A 20,792-nucleotide genomic window follows, 5' to 3' on the forward strand; every position below is an offset into this window, starting at 1 on the left:
GGACACGCCATGGAATTCCTGAAGGCCTGGCATTCTAACCAGAGCTCCATCAACAAACACTTCGAAGTGGATCTATATACAAAACAGTAAAAACCAGAACTGGAAGTGATGCCAACCACCGCGGTGAACTAAGGCATATAAATAACAAGTGGGACAGAACACCAAGGCTTCACCAGAGGTGTTCTTATGAAACATCTACAATCAAACACACCAGCTCGGTGAGCAAATCTACAACCTCATAATTATCATGTTATTGTTTTCACACATCTCAGTATAATTGTCTATTGATGTGTTTTTATGCCCTGCTGACTGTTTGAGGTCTAAAGTGCTCTCCCAGCAGTGTGACTGTCCTGTTTCTATTCCCAGCGTCTACCCACAAAGCCTCAATTGATGACCCTTCCAAGATATCATCCTTCCCCTATCCTACCTGATCCTTTACCCTGGAATGTTGAGTTGCCAGTCCTGCCCCTCCCTCAGCCATGTTTCTGTGATGTCAACAACAGTGCAATTTCACATGTCAATTGACCGGTGAGCCTGACGTCAGTGGTAGGGAAGCTGCTGGAAAAGATACTGAGGGAGAGGATCTATTCCAATTTGAAAGAAAATGGGCTTATCAGTGATAGGCAACATGGTTTTATGCAGGGAAGGTCATGTCTTACCAACTTAATAGAATTCTTTGAGGACGTGACAAAGTTGATTGATGAGGGAAAGGCTGTAGATGTCATATATGTGGACTTCAGTAAGGCATTGGAGAAAGTGAAGGCGCATGGGTTCCAGGGTGTGCTAGCTAGATGGATAAAAAAACTGGCTAGGCAACAGGAGACAGACAGTAGTAGTGGAAGGGGGTTTCTCAACTTGGAGACCTGTGACCAGTGGTGTTCCACAGGGATCTGTGCTGGGACCACTGTTGTTTGTGATATACATAACTGATCTGGAGGAAGGTATAGATGGTCTGATTAGCAAGTTTGCAGATGATACTAAGATTGGTGGAGTAGCAGATAGTGAAGGGGACTGTCAGAGATTACAGCAGAATATAGATAGACTGGAGAGTTGGGCAGATAAATGGCAGATGGAGTTCAATCCAGGCAAATGCGAGGTGATGCCTTTTGGAAGATCTAATTCATGAGCAAACTATACAGCAAATGGAAAAGCCCTAGGGAAAATTGATGTACAGAGAGATCTGGGTGTTCAGGTCCACTGTTCCCTGAAGGTGACAACACAGGTCAATAGAGTGGTCAAGAAGGCATACAGCTTGCTTTCCTTCATCGGACAGGGTATTGAGTACAAGAGTTGGCAGGTGATGTTACAGTTGTATAAGACTTTGGTTCGGCCACATTTAGAGCACTGTGTACAGTTCTGGTCGCCACATTACCAAAAGAATGTGGATGCTTTGGAGAGGGTGCAGAGGAGGTTCACCAGGATGTTGCCTGGTATGGAGGGTGCTAGCTATGAAGAAAGATTGAGTAGATTAGGATTATTTTCATTAGAAAGACGGAGATTGAGGGGGGACCTGATTGAGGTCTACAAAATCATGTGGGGTATAGACGAGGTTGATAGCAAGAAGTTTTTTCCCAGAGTGGGCGACTCAATTACTAGGGGTCATGAGTTCAGAGTAAGAAGAGGAACGTTTATGGGAGATATATGTGGAAAGTTCTTTACGCAGAGGGTGGTGGGTGCCTGGAACACGTTGCCAGCAGAGGTGGTAGACGCAGACACGATAGCTTCTTTTAAGATATATCTGGACAGGTACATGGATGGGCAGGGAGCAAAGGGATACAGATCCTTAGAAAATAGATGACAGGTTTAGACAAAGTATCTTGATTAGCACAGGTTTAGAAGGCCGAAGGGCTTGTTCCTGTGCTGTAATTTTCCTTGTTCTTTGTTCTTTCTTTGTTCAATCGCACCCTTGATTCATCTGTTATCTGTAATGCTGGTAGCATTAAAGTTGAGGCCATCCAGCTTCAACTTTCTCCACTGAAATTCCACTCGGCTGAACTCCCTCAACCTTGATTCCTTTACTAAAGTAGTTTGTGTCCGTATTGTACTCATTACTGTGTGGCAGGAGCCTTACTTGTATTACTTGTGACACATTACAAGTGTTACAGGAGGCAGACAAAAAAGTGAAGTTGAGACCACAACCAGATCATGCATAGAGTCATAGAGTCACAAGAGCATGAAAGCAGAACCTTCAGTCCAATTTGTACATGCTTACTAGATATCCTAAATTAATCTAATCCCTTTTGCCAGAAATATGGCCCACATCCCTCTAAGTCCTTCCTATTCGTAAACACATCCAGATGCCTTTTAAACGTTGTGATTGTACCAGCCTCCACCACCTCCTCTGGCAGTTCATTCCATACACGCACCATCCTCTGCCTGAAAAAGTTGCCCCTTAGTCCCTTTTAAATCCTTCCCCTCTAACCTTAAACCTATGACATCTAATTTTGGACTCCCCTACTGTAGGAAAAAGACCTTGGCTATTCACTATATCCATACCCCTCATGATTTAATAAGTGTTTGTAAGATCACCCCTCAGCCTCTAACACTCTTAGGGAACATAGCCCCAGTCTATTCAGCCCTCCCATATAGTTCAAACCCTTCAAAACCAGCAAGACCCTTGTAATTCTTTTCCCAACTCTTTCAAGTTTCACAACATTTTTGCTACAGCAGAGAGACCAGATCTTATTGAATGACAGAGCAGGCACTGAAGGGCTCAGTGGTCTATTCTAGCTACTCATATATCCTAACTCCATATGTTGTGATGTAACTATCAGCCCAAAACTTTATGTTGTCCTGGTCTGTTGCATATGGACACATGCTGCTTCAGTATTTGAGAAGTCACAAATGGTACTAAACATTGTGCAATCATCAACAATCCTTCCCAATTCTGACCTTATGATAGAGTCATTGACAAAGAAGCGGAAGATAGTTGGGCATTGGACTCTATCTTGTAGACCTCCAACAATCCCTTGCGCAGGCATGACCACAACCAGCAAAGCATTTTCCCTGATTTCCATTGACCCCAGTTTTACTAGTGCTACTTGACACCACACTTGATCCAGAGCTGTCTTGATATCATGGACAGTCACTCCCACCTCTCCTCTCCTCTCTCAAATACAACTTTTTTTGCCTGTGTTTGGATCAAAGTTCTAATGAGGTCAGGAGCTGTGTGATCCTGGCAGAACCTAAACTTAGCATTAATTTTCAGGTAATTACTGAGCAAGTGCCCCTAGATAGCACTGCTGACAATCCTTGTATCAATTTTTATAATGAATGAGCGTGCAGTGGCAAGGTCAGATTTGTGCTGCTTTTCATAGACAGGACATAACTGGGCAATTTTCTACCTTGCTGGTAATGAGTGTTGTGACTGTCCTGGGACATCTTGGCTGGGGACATGAGTCAATCCAAAACACTGATCTTTAGTACTATTGTTGGAACATTGTGCTCAGTATCCAGTGCATTCAGCCATTTCTTGTTATCATGTGGACTGGATTGAATCGGTTAAAGACTGGCCTATATGATGCTGGGGACCTGAGGAGGAGGCTGAGCTGGATCATCTCAAAACTTCTTTGACTGAAATTAGTTACATATATCTCAGCCTTCTCCTCCATCATTGTGAATAGCAATACATGCGGAGTCTTCTCCTCCATCATGGCAGTATTTGGAATGTCTACAGAGCTGAGATCTGATCTGTTGGTTGCAGAATTGCTTAACTGTCTGTTGAATGCTGTTTATGCTCTTTGGCATATAAGTAGACTGGTAGCTTCACCAATGATAATGGGATCTGCAGATGCTGTGGAATCCAAGATAACAAAGTGTGAAGCTGGATGAACACAGCAGGCCAAGCAGCATCTCAGGAGCGTTGTTTTTTAAGTATTTCTGGTGCTGCTCCTGGTAAGCCTCTAGCAACCTTCAGGAAATTCAGGACAACATCAATAGTTTCCACCAATACTACAGTAGAGTACTGAGGAGTGCTGCATTTCAGATGGAGAAGTTAAACAAAGCCCTGTCTAACTCTTAAAATCTCATTTAACATCGTGAACCAACATGACAATTTGATCAGTCATCTCACTTGTTATTTGTGGTGCCTTGCTTTATACAATTTGGTTAACATATTTGGCTCCACAAGTACTTCACTTCAGTAACGATTAATTTTTTTTGCACTTTACAGTTGAGGTTGTGATACAGCAATATGTAAGTCCAAGATCTTTACTTAGCAACTTCCAGTACCAATACAAAACCTTCTCAGTTAGCCAAAGGCTTGAGGTTATATTTATAAACGTAGGAAGGATTCATTACTATGCTTAAATAAATCAATTAGCATGAGTTGGAGGTGAGTTTGAAATAGAGTACATAGCCAAATACCAGACTATGTGTAATATGTATAATTTCTATTTGATTGCAAGGTTTGACTCATACATTTAACAATATTAACATATATTAATTATGTAATTAACACTCAATAGACTTAAACACTTTTTGTTTTCCCCTCAGGAAAAATCACAGACAATTTCCAAGCAATTTTTCTCCAGCTACCTCTAGATCACCAGAAAGTAGGAGCAATTCTGCAATATTAATTTAATGTAATTATTTTTCTCAGCAAGGAGTAGTAGCCCAAATCAACTTGTCTTCCAATTTACTGGTGCTGCTCCTGGTTAGACTTCAGGCAACCTTCAGGAAATTCAGGACAACATCGATAGTTTCCACCAATAATACACTAGAGTACTGAGGAGTGCTGCATTTCAGGTGGAAACATGTAGAAAAGCTCAGTTCGATTAGGTACATCTGCCTAGAAGGTATATTGAAATCGTAACTGCTCAAGTGCGAAGAAATGTCAGTGTGGAGCAATCATTTGTTGCCCTGTATTTTTAGAAATTAATTTATTAAGGAAGAACTATATCCAAATGGGTGGTCTCCATGTTTGGCCCAAAGTCTACTACTTGGCAAACTACAATATTTGAACTTGAATCTTTATATTATTGTTCATTCTCGTTTATTTACAGATGTTCATGCTTCTAAATTTTTTCTCATACTTGCTGTGTAACCTTTCCAGTGATTTTACAGGCTCTGTGCTTCGAATTGATGTAGATACTGACACCTGCAATGCTCCTTATGCTATACCCAGAAGCAATCCCTACTTTAACAGCACCAGTCAACCACCAGAAATATTTGCACATGGACTTCATAATCCAGGAAGGTAAGTGTGCTTAAAGATACTACAGATATACTCAAAATCACAGCTATTAAAATAGAAGCATCATTTTTTTTGCTTTATTTGTTACAAAGTCTACTGTCAACTGACATAAGTACCTTAAACGTCATAAAGCAAAGGACAGAAAAAAAAGTTTCAAATTCCAATTTAGAAAGTGCAATACTATATATGATTTTTATATTTTTAATTAATGACTTAATCCAAACAAAGGAAGACTTCCGCAGATGTGTAGACAGCAGAATTATAAAATAATAAAAATTGACACTGAGCTACAAGAAACTGTAAATGTATTCTATAGTTTGAAGTATGTTTCTCTACTTTTACTTGGACTGGTGTAGGTTGAAGTAAGAATTCAATGCATTTAAATGTGTCCCTGGAACCATGATAAAAACATCATCGAAGGATTGCCATGCCATGAACATCTTATTCTTTTGACAGTAGATCGCAGCACTTAATTTGTTTTAAGGCTCTTTTTTGCGTTAATTGCATGCATGTGCCCGCAAAAGTCAATTGCTTAATGCTGACTTCACTCTGGAGCTCACTTTAAATGCAAAGTGGTAACTAGTATCCAGATTTTGTCCAATGTGGCCAAATTATCTTCAAGATTATGAATCATCCTTGAAATTTAAAACAGTCATACCTGAGTTGCCCTATAATTCATCAGAACGTTTGTTGCTTTCTGGTAGTAAACAAAACTGATTCCTCTGGGATGTCGATGTCAGGTTCCACGTAGGCTTTATAGAAGGATGAAGTTAGGAGGAAGAGAGAAAGAAAATAAGGAAACATTGATACATTTTGTTATTTTTAATTGTTTTAATTAGTTTTAGAGAGCGAGCCCATGTTACTTAATGAATTAGATATAGACATGCACACCTGAAATTTTTCACCTTACTAGTTACGAACCTTGTGTAACTTCAGGGGCCGGATTTTAAAGAAGATCAGGATCTGAATTGGGCATGTGTGCAATTAAATATTTGATCATAACACTCGTTTTAAGGCAGGTCTTAAGAGAGAAACAAAGACGAAGAAGTCTGGGGAATCCACAGCATAAGAACACTGTGACTGTAGGCACATTCACTAATAGTAAGGTAAATGCCCCACCAATAGATTTGGGTGCAGCTGCAGAGGAAAGGTAAGTACGAAGGGCACCTTAAGATGTAGATGAGATGACAACTTGGAGTTGAAAATTAAGAAAAATCTGCTGTTGTGAGGATCATCAGTTTGCAGGAGAGGCACTTTCACTGGCATGCTCTTGGCCACAGCGCTACTGTCTTCATACACATTGGACTACTAAGAGAAGGCATTGATGCCACTCTGGATTGCCGCTAGAAGGAAAACGTCCAAGTTTCTGCCAGGCTTTGTACTCATTGAGGGAGGATGGGGGACCAATCTGATCCCAGGTAATTGCCACTGACCCCAAGAATTGCCCCAAAATGGTGCCTGCCTTGATGGAGAATTTTGTCAATATCCTTGGCAGCCCCTCAAAAACTTACTGAAAATCAGGAAAGTGTAATGAAGCCATCGTGGTGGAAGACAGTCTAAGTTTTCATACACCTGCCTGTAAAATCATCCACCTCCAAGAAAAAAATCATCTCACTGACGCAAGGGCAGAAGCAATTAGTGTTATTTATAGCCTAGTCTTTATGATAGACAGAATTTTGAGTCAAAAATTGCATTTCCATTCAAACCAACACAGATCTTGTGAATAGTCTGACTGGATCTGAGGCATTGGCTGAGGAAGAGTAGAAGTAGTGTCAAGGGCATTGTGTCAATTGAGGCTGCAATGCCTTCTGTCTTTCCAGTGTTTTACTGGAGAAAATTGTGCTTAACTGGGACTGGATGGCAGATGATCAATTTGACAGCACAGAGACAGTGGCAAGGTTAACCCCTACAACTGAAGAATGGCTCCCTTGGTGAATTGTGGAGGGTTGCTGCAACACTTTACCAACAACAAACAATGCCTTGAAAAGAAGAGAAAAGCAAACAGAACTTAGTTTGAGAAGATGTTAGTGCTGGCTTAGGGAAAAGCTTCAATGCTTGTTGATATTGACAGAATAGTGAAGGCTGTGTCCTTTGTGTTGAGATTTAATCAAATGCTTTGTATTTAAAATTAAGTTCTATATTGATCTTCAACTTCCTTAGATAGGATATAAAGAGGAAGATGCCTTTTTCAAATAAATAGGGTTGTAATTCACAATTAATTGTTTTAAAGATTCAGCTTGATGTTATTCCGGTCTTTCCCTGATCCTAGAACAAGTTCCACATTGCGAAAATTTATATTTTCACCGTATCTTTGAGCTGAAAAGAATATTAAAAGATGCCCATTTAATGTCAGAAAAGGAAGTGAGTTAGCTAAATTATCTAATTCCTCAGAAAAACTGCTGTTCTCTCTAGTTCAACCACAAAGTGTGTCTTGCATTACCAAAGTATTAAAAAATTGGGGCATTCTTGTCTTTTTCCAAAAGCAATCATAAAATGGAACTTTCTCTTCTGAAAAGTAGAGTTCTTTGGCTAGAACAGTTTAACTCTTAACAAGGCAAGCAAGTCTGAAGTTTTCTGTCACTGCATGTAGATTCCCCAACACTCATATTTAGAATAGACTGGAGAAGACTGGCAGCAGAACTACTACATCACTGCACCTTGGCACTGTGCAGCCTTAGGCAATTTCCTCATTTGGGGAGGCACTAATATCTACTCACAGGTTGTCATAGAATATGTGAAAACATTGAGGAGAAATGACAATGTTTCTAAAGAGAAAAAAATAGTAAATGGTACTGAAATTTTGAATTAAATTACAATGATGTTAGTTTATTTTAATAACTTGGGATGCAACTACTAAAACAATCTACAGGGTACATTGATGTTTCTCTCTACATAAACTTACTTAATGCATTGATTTTGTTTAGGTGTACAGTGGATCAGCATCTCGCAGACTCTAATGGCAATCTGACTATTCTGTGTTCAGAGTCAAACACTTGGAATAAATCATCAGGAAGGATAATCAGGATAACAAGGGGAAAGGATTATGGTAATTATGAAACTCAAAATATGCTTGTTAGTGCATACATTATTGTTTTGAGTAGCTTTGCCGAAATGTATGCATGTATCTACAGGAAAATAGTTTAGAATTACTAAAAGGTTTTATTGGTGTAACTAAAAATACAAATAACTCACAGCTGTATTATCTTTTCACAATATTCCACATATAAGTAAAGCAAATATTTTCTTAATGTGTTACATATAGCTGACATTTCCTCTAGTAAATTAATGATCACATTGATTTGTTTAAAGAAACAGAACCTCCTGCAGTTGAATTCAAATCTTCTGGTCACAGCCCTTTAGTAGGTGGCTTTATATACAGAGGGTGTCAATCTAGAAGACTTTTTGGAAACTATATCTTTGGAGATCGAAATGGGTATGTTTTTAAATTTTCCATATAATTAACAAATCAATTAATTTAGTGCTTCTTTGCTACAGTATTATATGCTTACATAGGTTTTTTTAAAAAAAACAAAATTTACTTAAGTTTCCTGGGGATTCTCTAGCGCAAATTTGTGCTTCAGAAAAGAAATATTGGATTTGGGGATGTGAACATAAATTCAGTAAATTTATACCAGCAGATAATCTAGACCACATCATTGCATTTCCTTTTCAACATGATCAGTTGGATTTTTACAGAAATAAATTTATCCAAAATGGCTAATCAATGCTGAATTTATTTTATAAACTGTACATTTTTAAATACTCATTACTTTGGTCTAACTTACAAAACATGAAAACTGCTTCAGACCTGGGAAATATGAATGCATTGTCTGAATTGAAAATTAATATAGAAATTCCAAAATTATTACATTATCACATTTCATACTGGATTCAAGAATACTTAATGCCAAGTTGTCGATGGCTACATTTATTTCACTCAAGGTTAAGAATTCTAAGCTTTCATGCAGGTACTAATAAATTGCTTGGTTTCACTCTAGGATCAGACTTTATTTTCTTTAGTTGAGCAACAAATTATAAGCAAGAGCAATAATAGTCAGTGGGTTAAAATGGTAAAATTATTGAAATAATAAATCTAATTTTTTATTCATCATGGAATGTGAGTGTTGTTAATAGCTAGGCCAGCATTTATTACCCGTCCTGATTACCCTGGAGAGGGTGATGGTGAGTAGCCACCTTCAACTGCTGTAGTCCTTGGTGTTTAACGATACCCATACTGCTATAAGTAAGAAGATTCCAGGATATTCACCCAGTTAAGTGAACAAACTGTGACATAGTGCCAAGTTAGGATTGTGTGTAAGTTGGAATGGAACATGCAAGTTGCAGTGATCTTGTGCAACTGCTGCTCTTGATCACATAGGTGGTAGAGGTTGCAGGTTTTGTAAGGTGCCGTTGTAGGAAGTGTGGTGAATTATTATAATCCTCCTTGTAGCTGGAACACAATGCTGCCACTTTATGTCGGTGGTGAAGGAAGTGCATACTGAAGATGCTGGATATGGTGCCAATTAAGTGGGCTTTTTGTCCTGGAATGGTGTCAGGCTTCTTGAGTGGAGCTGAATTTATCCAGGCAATGGAGAGTATTCCATCATACTGTTGTTGTGCCTTGTAAATATGGACAGCCATTGGGAAGATAGGAGGTGAGTTACTTGCTGTTTAATTCCTAGCCTCTGACCTGCCCTTTGAGCCATGTTATTTATATGGCTGGCCCAGTTCAGTTTCAGTTCATTGGCAATTCCCAGGACATTCATACTGAGGGGATTCAGTGATGCTAATACCATTGACTGTCAGTGGGAAATGCATAGCTTTACAGTTGTTGGGGATGGTCATTCCCTGGCACTTATACAGTATGATATTACTTGCCACTTATCAGCCCAATCCTGCATTTTGTGCAGGTTTTACTGCATATTAATATGGACTGCTTCAGCATCAGGGATGCCACACTGGTGCTGTATAAGGCGTAATCATTAGCAAACATTCCCAATTCTGACCTATGATAGAGGGAAGGGCTTTGATGAAGTAGCTGCAACAGCTGGGCCTTCAACACTCCCCTGAGAAACTCCTGAAGTGATATCCTGGAAACAAAATGATTGACCCTCCAACAACCATAATCACTTTCCTCTGCTAGGGTTGTCTCCAACCAGCAATCATAATATGATTGAATTTTATATCCAATTTAAAAAGGAAAGGAATAGATATGGGACTATATTTATTTTAAAACTTAGAAAGGGGCAACTATTTGGGCATGATAACTGAGCTAGCTTAAGTCAACTGGGACATTAGACTAGGAGATAGATAAATAAAAGGATGTTTCAGAATACTCAGAATAAGTACATTCCTATTATAAAGAAAAATTCAAAGGAAGACCTACCATCCATGGTTAGCTAAAGAAGTTAGAAAGCATCAAACTTAATGAAAAAACATATAATTGCACAAAGGTGAGTAGTAGATCGTATTCCTAGTCAGAATACAAAATAAGGCACAGAATGACTAGAAAATTAAGCAGAACAAATAAATTATGGCATGAGAGGAAGCTCGCTAAAAATATAAAAACATGAGTTTTTTATAGGTATCTAAAAATGAAAAGAGTAGTAAAGTGAGTGCTAGTCTTCTACAAGGAGAAGAACATGGTACTAATAGTAAATAATAAAGGAATGTTGGATGTAATGAATAAATATTTTACTTTTGTTTGCATTATGGAAGATATAAAAACTATTCCAGTAATAAATGTAAATCAAGAGGTTGATAGAAGAGAGAAACTTGGTAAAATTATAATCACAAAGGAAGCAACACAGCAAGCTAAAGGAGCTGTGGTTGCTAAGTCTCTAGGCTCTAATGAATTTCATCCTAGGGCCTCAAAAGGGGTAGCTAATGAGGTAGTAGATGTATTGGTGTTCATATTCCAAAGTTTATTAGATTCCGGAAAGATTCCATTAGACTGCAAAATAGCAGATATAACCCTTCTATTCAAGAAGGGAGCAAAGTAGAAAACAGCAAACTGGGCCAGTTAGCTTGATGTCTGTCATGGAGAAGATGTTAAAAAATCAGTCATTGAGTAAGTAATAACTGGGCACTTAGACAAACCCAATATAATCAGGAAGAATCGTCATAGTGTTGTAAAAGGAAAATGACAAATTTATTGGAATTCTTTGAATAGGTAATATGCTGTATGGATAAAAGGGAGCTCATTGATGCACTGTGCTGAGTTTTCCAGAAGGCATTTGACAAGGTCTCACAAAAAGATTATTGCACAATATAAGAGGTCACACTGATTGACAGATGCATCGACAACAGATAGATAGATGATGTGATCAAGTAAGTGATCAAGCAGTTATGTCCAATAAGACTTTGCCAACTCAGTCAGCAGTGATGCTTCTGAGCTACTCTTTGTAACAAATGTTGAAATCCCGCATTCAGAGTACAAACTGTGTGCCTGCCACTGTCAGTGCTTCTTCTAGGTAGTGTTCAACAGGAAGAAGAACTGACCCATTAGCTGAGGAGGCAACAGCAAATGCTAATCAATAGGACGTTTGCTTGCACAAGATGATGTGAGATTTCATAGGATCCAGCGTCAATATTGAGGACCCCTGGGACAACTCTTTCCCAACTGTACGCTGGCAAGACAGGACATACCTAGGGATGGTGAAGGTAGTATCTGGAAAACTAGCTCTAAGATACGATTCTATGACTAAGACTATGTAAGGCTGTTCCTTGACTGATCTATGGGATAGCTCTCCCCATTTTGACCCAAGCCCCCAGAAGTTGATAAGGAGGACTTTGTAAGGTGGGCAGGGCTCTGTTTACTCTTCCCATTTTGAGTACCTACATTGATGTTTAGTGATCATTCCTTGGTTTCATTCCTTTCTTTAGGCTTTGTAGTGATTTGATACATCTGTGTAGCTTGCTAGGCTATATCAGAGGCTGCTCAGAGTCACCTTTGTTGTTGTTGGTCTGGAGACATGCGTAAGCCAGTCTGATAAGGATAGCAGTTTTCCATCCCTAAAGGACTTCAGTCAACTAGATTGGCTTTTACGGCAACATGTCAGTGGTTGCCTCTTTGCCATTAGGCTAGTGTTTAAATTGAGATTTTAATCTATTCACATTTCAAAACTTGAAACCTTGTTCACAGAATGTTAATCTAGGGTTCCAGTTTACTAGTCCAGTAACATTACCACTATGCCACCAACTCTGCAAACCGCATCAGCGTATCCTCACTGATGGTTTCTGTCTTCTGTGAAATTGAAATTCAAAGCTTCTGATCGCTGTTGAAATTATCAAAGATTTGCTTTTGAGATTTGTGGATTAAAGTCTCATTTCCAGCTGTCTATTGTTCTGCATCAGCTCCGCTCTCTTAAAATCCTGAACCATTTTTAACATGATATGATAAATCCATATATTCACTGTTTGGGTTTCCTGTTGTGCATTATAGGAAGGTGCAGTGATGCTTTGCAGATCTTTAGCATAAATAAGATTATACTGAGTAATTTTATTTTTCACAAAACATAAATTGTATATATCAAACAAAAATAGATATTGCTGCAGAAACTCAGCAGGCCTAGCAGGTCTGCAGAGAGAGAAACAGAGTTATTGTTTATAGTTCAATGACCCTTCTTCGAAACAGAAATCCCCTGTATATATATTATCTAGGTACAAGTTCAGTGCTTTGTATCTAGGTGGAACAGAACAATATCATCTTGAAGATCACTGCATGTGTGCAAGCTGAGGTCAAGTATGCTATTTGTACTGAGAAATGTGTTTGTACCCTTGGTGTACTGGCTGCTTACCGTAGTCATGTAACCTCTACATCTGTTGTACGTACTTTGTGGCAGCCCTTAAACACCCGTCACATGTAACATGTCAGAATGAAAATGTGTGAATTTGCAGAGCTTTAATGCAGCCAGCTACTAAAAGAGCAGCGAGGAAAAAGTGAAAAACAGCATTCTACAACTTTCAGTTCTTGGCCGTGTTGAAATGAGACAGAAATGCAATGTTTTCACTTGCAGTGGCAAACTGGGAAACACCAACAGAATTACTGTTTTAAAAAACCTTAGCATGTAGGGGTTGCAACACAGCGGTCAGTGGTGGAGAAAGTGTGTGACAAGTTATATTTGAGGTAGAGATTTTTTAGGCTTTCAAGACACACTTTTAGCTCTTCTGAATGTTACATATGAATGGTATATGTTCAATATCAGAAGCCAAGCAAAGTGAGAAACTATAGATTAACATGAGTCCGCACAAATACAGCTAGCTGAATTCTCTCAGTTTGGGGAACCAAAAAGTGATCATCAGAGATAGGACTGTCTCAGGCATAAGAGATACTGCCATGAGAGCACATAAGCTGAGAGAGAAGAAACTTTCAGAAAACTGTCGACTTGTGCAGGAGCTTGAGGTTGCCCATCATCACCTAGAATGTATTAATGAGAGAACAGATATGGCTTCTCTTTATACTGAGACATAATCCATGGTGAATGAAAACAATAGCTTTTCAATAAAGAAGAAAGTTTTGCATAAAAACCAACAGAACCTTCAAGATCAGAGGACAGGATATAACAATTGTAAAGGAGATACTTCAAAGTGAAAGAAACATGTCCACTGTGGGAAAATAATACTTTAACTGCAAGAAACTGAATGACGTTCAATGCAAATGTCTAGCTAGAAAGAGACAAAGGGAATTTATGAAGATAGCTTCTGTAGAGATGTCAACTAGTGATTCTGACAAATCACTTTAAGCTATGTAAGACTTTGGCATTGTTAGATCTAAAGGTGATAATGATTTCTGACTGTTAGAATTATGACTGCAGAGTGAGAACAACAATTGAACATGCAGTGTCAAATGGGTACCAGAGTTTTGTGCAATGTCATGAGTTTGTGTAAAGTGGCTCATAATGGTGACACAAAAGTGAAGCATTCAGGAGAAAAATTGAAGCTATGTCATGGAATAATATTTGTGTGAAGAGGGAAAATTATGCTAAGAGCTCAATGCATTGGGAGAAATGAAAATCTGGAGTTCCAAATTGTACATGTTAAGCAAAATCCACTTTTCCCAGCTGAAGCAAGCACAAAGTTTAGACTTTTAATTCTAAATGTACCAGAAGAGGTTTGCAGCATTTCACCAGCTCCTAAACCATTTATTAATGAACATATTCTAGATTATAAACAATGTTTTTATAGGTGTTGTATATCTTCCCGGCGAGTATCATCTCAAAGTGAATAAGCATGGGAGATCAATGCAGCATCTGTCAAGGAGTTCTAGCTGCCTTCTAGTCAAGCCTGCTCTTTCTTATTATTATTGTTATGGAATATGGGCATCACTGGCTGGCCAATGATTTTTGCCCATTCCTAGTTTCCCTAGAGAAAGTGGTGACGAGCTGCCTTTTTGAACCGCTGCAGTCCTCTGGCTGTGGGTTGACCCTCAATGCTATTACAGAAGGATTTCCAGGATTTTGACCCAGCGACAGTGATGGAATGGCAATATATTTCCAAATCAGGAAGGTGAGTGGCTTGGAGCAGAACTTGTAGGTGATGGTGTTCCCATATATCTGATGCCATTGCCCTTCCAGAAGGAAGTGGTTGTGGGTTTGGAAAGTGCTATCTGAACATCTTTGGTGAATTTCTGCAGTGCATCTTGTAGATAGTACACACTGCTGCTACTGAGCATTGGTGGTGAAGGGAGTGAATGCTTTTGGATGTAGTGCCAGTCAAGTGGGCTGCTTTGTCCTGGATGGTGTCGAGTTTCTTGACTGTTGTTGGGGCTGCACTCATCCAGGCAAGTGGGGAGTATTCCATCACACGCCTAACTTGTAAATTCTAGATGGTAGACAGACTTTGAGTCGTCAGAAGGTGAGTTACTCGTCTCAGTATTCCTAGATTTTGGCTTGCTGTTGTAGCTACCATGTTTATGTGGTGAGTCCAGTTGAGTTTCTGGTCAATGATAACACCCAGGATGTTGAACGTGGGAGATTCAGTGTTGGTAACACCATTGAATGTCAAGAGATGGTGTTTAGATTGTCTGTAACTGGTGATATTCATAGCCTAACATTGGTGTGGCGTGGATGTCACTTGCCACGTGTCAGCCCAAGCCTGGATATTGGCCAGATCTTGTTGCATGTAAACGTGGACTGCTTCAGTATCTGAGGAGTCACAGATGGTGCCGAACATTGCGCAATCATCAACAAACATCCTCACTTCTGACCTTATGATAGAGGAAAGGTCATTGATGAAGCAGCTGAAGACGTTTGGGCCTAGGACACTCTCCTGAGGAACTCCTGCAGAGATGATTGACCTCCAACAACCATGATCATATTCCTATGTATCAGGTATGACTCCAACCACTGGAGAGTTTGCCCCCTGATGCCCATTGATTCCAGTTTTCCTAGGAATCCTTGATGCCACACCTCAGTCAAATGCAGCCTTGATATCAACAGCTGTCACTCTCACCTCACATCTGGAATTCACCTGTTTTGTACATGTTTGAACTAAGGTTGTAATGAGTTCAGGAGCTGAGATCGATCCCAAACTGGGTGTCACTGAGCAGGTTATTTCTGAACAGGTGCTGCTTGATAGCACTATTGATGACACCTTTCATCACTTTGCCGATGATTGAGGGTAGACTGATGGGGCAGTAATTGCTCAGGGTTGATTTGCCCTGCTTTTTGTGTACAGGACATACTTGGGCAATTTTCCACATTGTCGGATAGGTACCAGGGTTGTAACTGTTATGGAACAGCTTAGCTAGGGGATTGGCAAGTTCTGGAGCACAGGTCTTCAGTACTGTTGCCGGAATGTTGTCAGGGCCTGTAGTCTTTGCAGTGTCCAGTGTCTCCAACCATTTCTTGACATCACATGGAGAGAGTCAAATTGCCTGAAGCCTGGTATCTGTAATGCTGGGGACCACTGGAGAAGGCCGAAATGGATCATCCGCTCGGCACTTCTGGTGAAGGTTGCTGCAAATCAGCCTTATCTTTTGTACTAATGAGCTGGGCTCTTCTATCAATGAGGATAGGGATATTTGTGGAATCTCCTCCTCCAGCGAGTTATTTAATTGTCCATCACCATTCACAGCTAGATATGGTAGAATTGCAGAGCTTTGATCTGATCCGTTGGTTTTGGGATCACTTAGCTCTGTCTATTACTTTCAGCTTTTGTTGTTTGGTGTGCAAGTGGTCGTGTTTGATGTCTTCAACAGGTTGATACCCCATGCTGCTGCTCCTGGCATGCCCTCCTGCACTCTCCTTTGAAACAGAGTTGATCCCCTGACTTGATGGTAATGGTTAAGTGGGAGATACACTGGGCCATGAGGTTACAAATTGTGTTGAAGTACACTTCTGCTGCTGTTGATGGCCCACAGTGCCTCAAGGATGCCCAGTCTTGAATTGATAGATCTGTACAAAGTCTGTCCCATTCAGCATGGTGATAGTGCCACATAACACGATGCAAGTTATTCTCAATGTGAAGGCAGGACTTTGTCTCCACAAGGACTGTGTGATGGTCACTCTTACTGATTCTCTCATGGATAGATGCAGCTGCAGCTGGCAGATTAGTAAGGATGAGGTCAAGTATGTTTTTCTGTTTTGCCAGTTCTCTCACCACCTGCTGCAGAAACAGTCTGGCAGCTACATCCTTTAGGACCCGACCAGCTCGATCAGTAGTACTGCTGCCGAGTCACTCTTTGTGGTGGACATTGAAATCTCCTACCCAGAGTACATTTTGTGCCCTTGCCATCCTCAGTGCTTCTTTTGCTCAATTGTTGCTCAACATTGAGGAGCACTGATTCATCAGCTGAGGGATGACGGGATGTGATTATCGGCAGGAGGTTTGCTTGCCCATGTTTAATCTGAAGCCATGAGACTTCATGGGGTCCAGTGTCAATGTTGAGGAGTCCCAGAGCAGCAGCCTCCCAATTGTATACACTGTGTTGCCCCCTCTGCTGGTGGAACAGGACATATCCAGGGAGGTGATGGTGGTATCTGGGACATTGTCTGAAAGGTATGATTCTGTGAGTATGACTATGTTAGGCTGTTGTTTAACCAGTCTGTGAGATAGCTCTCCCAATTTTGGTACTAAGCCCCAGGTGTTAGTGCAGAGGACTTTGCAGGGTCAACAGGGCTGTTACTGCTGTTGCCCTTTCCAGTGCCTCGGATGATGCCAGGTAATCCATCCAGCTTCTTTTCTTTGAGGCTTTGTAGCGATTTATACAACTGAGTGGCTTGCCAGGCCATTTCAGAGGGCAATTGAGAGTCAACCACATTGCTATGGGTCTGGAGTTACATGTAGGCCAGCCCAGGTAAGAGGTGGTAGATTTCCTCCCCTGAAGGGCATCAGTGAACCAGATGGGTTTTCCGACAATTGGCAATGATTTCATGGTCATCAATAGCTTCTTATTTCCAGAACTTTTTTTTCATAATTATTGAATTCAAATTCCACCATGGCGGCATTTGAACCCAGGTCCCCAGATCATTGGCTGGGTTTCTGGATGGATAGTCTAGCAATAATACCACTAGGTCATTGCCGTTTTTATCATATTATTGCAGTAAGGTTGACTAGTTACATTTTACATCCAAGGCATTTATTGCAAACCGAATGGCACAATACTAGGATAGAAAAAGAGCACCTGGCTTTTGATTCTGCTTGTGAGCATTTTAATCAGTACTTGTTTGGAGAGAGAAAGTAATAATGGAGTCTAACTCCAAACCAATATATTGCAACTTCCTCAAACTGCCTCTGACAGTTCCAAAGCATTTGCAATGCATGATGCTTAGTTTGCAGAGATTTGTTTGAATGTGACACAAGATTGTGGGAAACTGAAATAGATTGCCAATGTGCTGTCAAGAATAGTGTTCCCTCTGAAGAACGTTAGATGCTAAGATAGAATGTGAAATCTTGCACAAAGGAAACGCTAGGTGAGTGGACAGATTAGACACTTTGATGGCAAGAACAGGAAGGCAGATTACTATCTCAATGGAGTCAAGTTAGGTAAAGGGGAAGTACAATGAGATCTAGGTGTCCTTGTACATCAATCAATGAAAGCAAGCATGCAGGTACAGCAGGCAGTGAAGAAAGCTAATAGCATGCTGGCCTTCATAACAAGAGGAATTGAGTATAGGAGCAAAGAGGTCCTTCTGCAGCTGTACAGGGCCCTGGTGAGACTGTACCTGGAGTATAGTGTGCAGTTTTGGTCTCCAAATTTGAGGAAGGACATTCTTGCTATTGAGGGAGTGCAGCGTAGGTTCACGAGATCAATTCCCGGAATGGCGAGACTATCATATGTTGAAAGGTTGGAGCGGCTGGGCTTGAATACATTAGAGTTTATAATGATGAGAGGGGATCTGATTGAGGCGTATAAGATTATTAAGGGATTGGACACTGTGGAGGCAGGAAGCATGTTTCCGCTGATGGGTAAGTCCAGAACCAGAGGACACAGTTTAAAAATAAGGGGTAGGCCATTTAGAACAGAGTTGAGGAAAAACATCTTCACCCAGAGAGTGGTGGATATATGGAATGCTCTGCCCCAGAAGGCAGTGGAGGCCAAGTCTCTGGATACTTTCAAGAAAGAGATAGATAGAGCTCTTAAAGATAGTGGAATCAAGGGTTATGGGGATAAGGCAGGAACAGGATACTGATTGTGGATGATCAGCCATGATCATAATGAATGGTGGTGCTGGCTCGAAGGGCCAAATGGCCTACTCCAGCACCTATTGTCTATTGTCTATTGAAAGGAAAAGCTCACCAAGGTCTGGAAGTTATCAACCCTGCATCTTACTCAAATCAAGCAAACTATGCAATATAAATGCAATTGCCCAAGTGCTGCAGAAACTAATGATGATAGGATTGCTTGAAATTATCAATTACACACTTGTTGATGTCAGAGAGTATTGGCAAAGAGAAACAAAATGATAGCCCAAGATGACGTCTTGTACAATTGAAATAGTGGTTGAGGTTGTTGACTTGCTCAACAAACTGTCTTGTTTTTGTTCAGACGTTTTGTCACCATGATAGGTGACATCATTGGTAGAGCCTCCAATGAAACAATGTTATTCTACTCCACTTAGAAGTTATACTGTCCAGTCCGTTATGGTGAATACTGTCATTTCCGGTTTTGATCTGTAGGATTTTATACATGGGGTCAAATTCTATATGCTTATTGATTGAAGTGTAGGTGGATACCCATGCCTCTAGGAATTCCTGTGCATGTCTGTGTTTGGCTTGGGCTACTACGGTTGCTTTGTCCCAGTTAAACTGATGGCCTTCATTGTCTGAATGTACAGATATTAAGGAGAGTTCATCATGCCATTTTGCTGCTAGCTGATGTTTGTGTATTCTGATGACTAGTTTCCTTCTTGTCAGTATGATATAATGTTTGTAGCAGCCATTGCAAAGTATTTTGTAAAGCATGTTCGTTCTGCATGTTGTGGGAATGGGGTCTTGAATTCCTGTAAATGTTTGTTGTAGAGTGGCTGTGGGCTTGTGGTCCACCATGATTCCTAGTGGTCTTAGGAGTCTTGTTGTCAGTTCTGATATACTCCTGATATAGGGAAGTGTGGATAATGTGTTAGGTCATACTGTGTCCTCCTGTTGTTATCTGCTTTGGTAGGCATCTGTGGATGAAGTTGCGGGGATATCCATTTAAGGCAAGTATTTTGTATAAGAGTTCTTCTTCCCGGCATAATTCTGGAGTGTTGCAATGTGTCCTGGCCAATTTAAATAGTGTCCTAATGCAGCTTTGTTTGTGGGCGTTGAGGTGGTTGCTGCGGAAGTTGAGGATTTGATCTGTGTGGGTTGCTTTTCTGTATGCTGATGTTTGGAACTCTCCATTTGTCAGTTGTTGTACCTTAACATCCAGAAATGGAAGTTGATTGTTAGTTTCTTCTTCCCTTGTGAATTTAATCCCTGTGTATACACTGTTGATGAGGTGATGGGTCTCTTTTAATTTGTTACATTTAATAATGACAAATGTGTTGTCTACGTACTGGATCCACAGTTTAGGTTGGATGTGAGAGAGAATGGTATGTTCTTGTCTTTGCATGATTGCTTCTGCAATGATTCCTGAGATAGGTGACCCCATTGGCGTACTGTTGATCTGTTTGTATGTTTGACCATTAAAGGCGGAGTATGTGGTGGGACAAAGCAACCGTAGTAGCCCAAGCCAAACACAGACATGCACAGTAATTTTAAGTATGTTGTCCTTGCTGATGGAGTTGCTGGCCTGCATACATTTGGCATTATTAAATGCAACAAATTAAAAGAGACCCACCATCAACAGTATATTCACAAGGATTAAATTCTCAAGGGAAGAAGAAGCCAACAATCAACTTCCACTTTTGGATGTTAAGGTAGAACGACTGACAGATGGGGAGTTCCAAACATCAGTATACAGAAAAGCAACCCATACAGACCAAACCCTCAACTTCCACAGCAACCACCCCAACCCCCTCAAACAAAGCTGCATTAGGACACTATTTAAATGGGCCAGGACACACTGCAACACTGCAGAATTACGCCGGGAAGAAGAAGAACACTTATACAAAATCTTTGCCTTAAACAGATATCCCTGCAACTTCATCCACAGATGCCTACATAACAGACA

The 20,792-nt window shown here is 40.3% G+C and overlaps 1 protein-coding gene across 4 annotated transcripts in view; it reads left to right on the forward strand.

Moving 5' to 3' along the window:
* hhip (hedgehog interacting protein) overlaps positions 1-20,792 on the forward strand; it is a 181,520-nt gene that overhangs the window by 76,973 nt on the left and 83,755 nt on the right. For all 4 annotated transcript variants that reach the window (XM_048545802.2, XM_048545823.2, XM_048545816.2 and 1 more), the window contains exons 7-9: positions 5,054-5,197; positions 8,119-8,240; positions 8,504-8,627. In XM_048545802.2, the coding sequence (XP_048401759.1) occupies positions 5,054-5,197; positions 8,119-8,240; positions 8,504-8,627 (390 nt within the window). The remainder of the gene's footprint in view (positions 1-5,053; positions 5,198-8,118; positions 8,241-8,503; positions 8,628-20,792) is intronic.

Source organism: Stegostoma tigrinum, chromosome 1 (assembly GCF_030684315.1).
Source record: "Stegostoma tigrinum isolate sSteTig4 chromosome 1, sSteTig4.hap1, whole genome shotgun sequence".
NCBI classification, from domain to species: domain Eukaryota; kingdom Metazoa; phylum Chordata; class Chondrichthyes; order Orectolobiformes; family Stegostomatidae; genus Stegostoma; species Stegostoma tigrinum.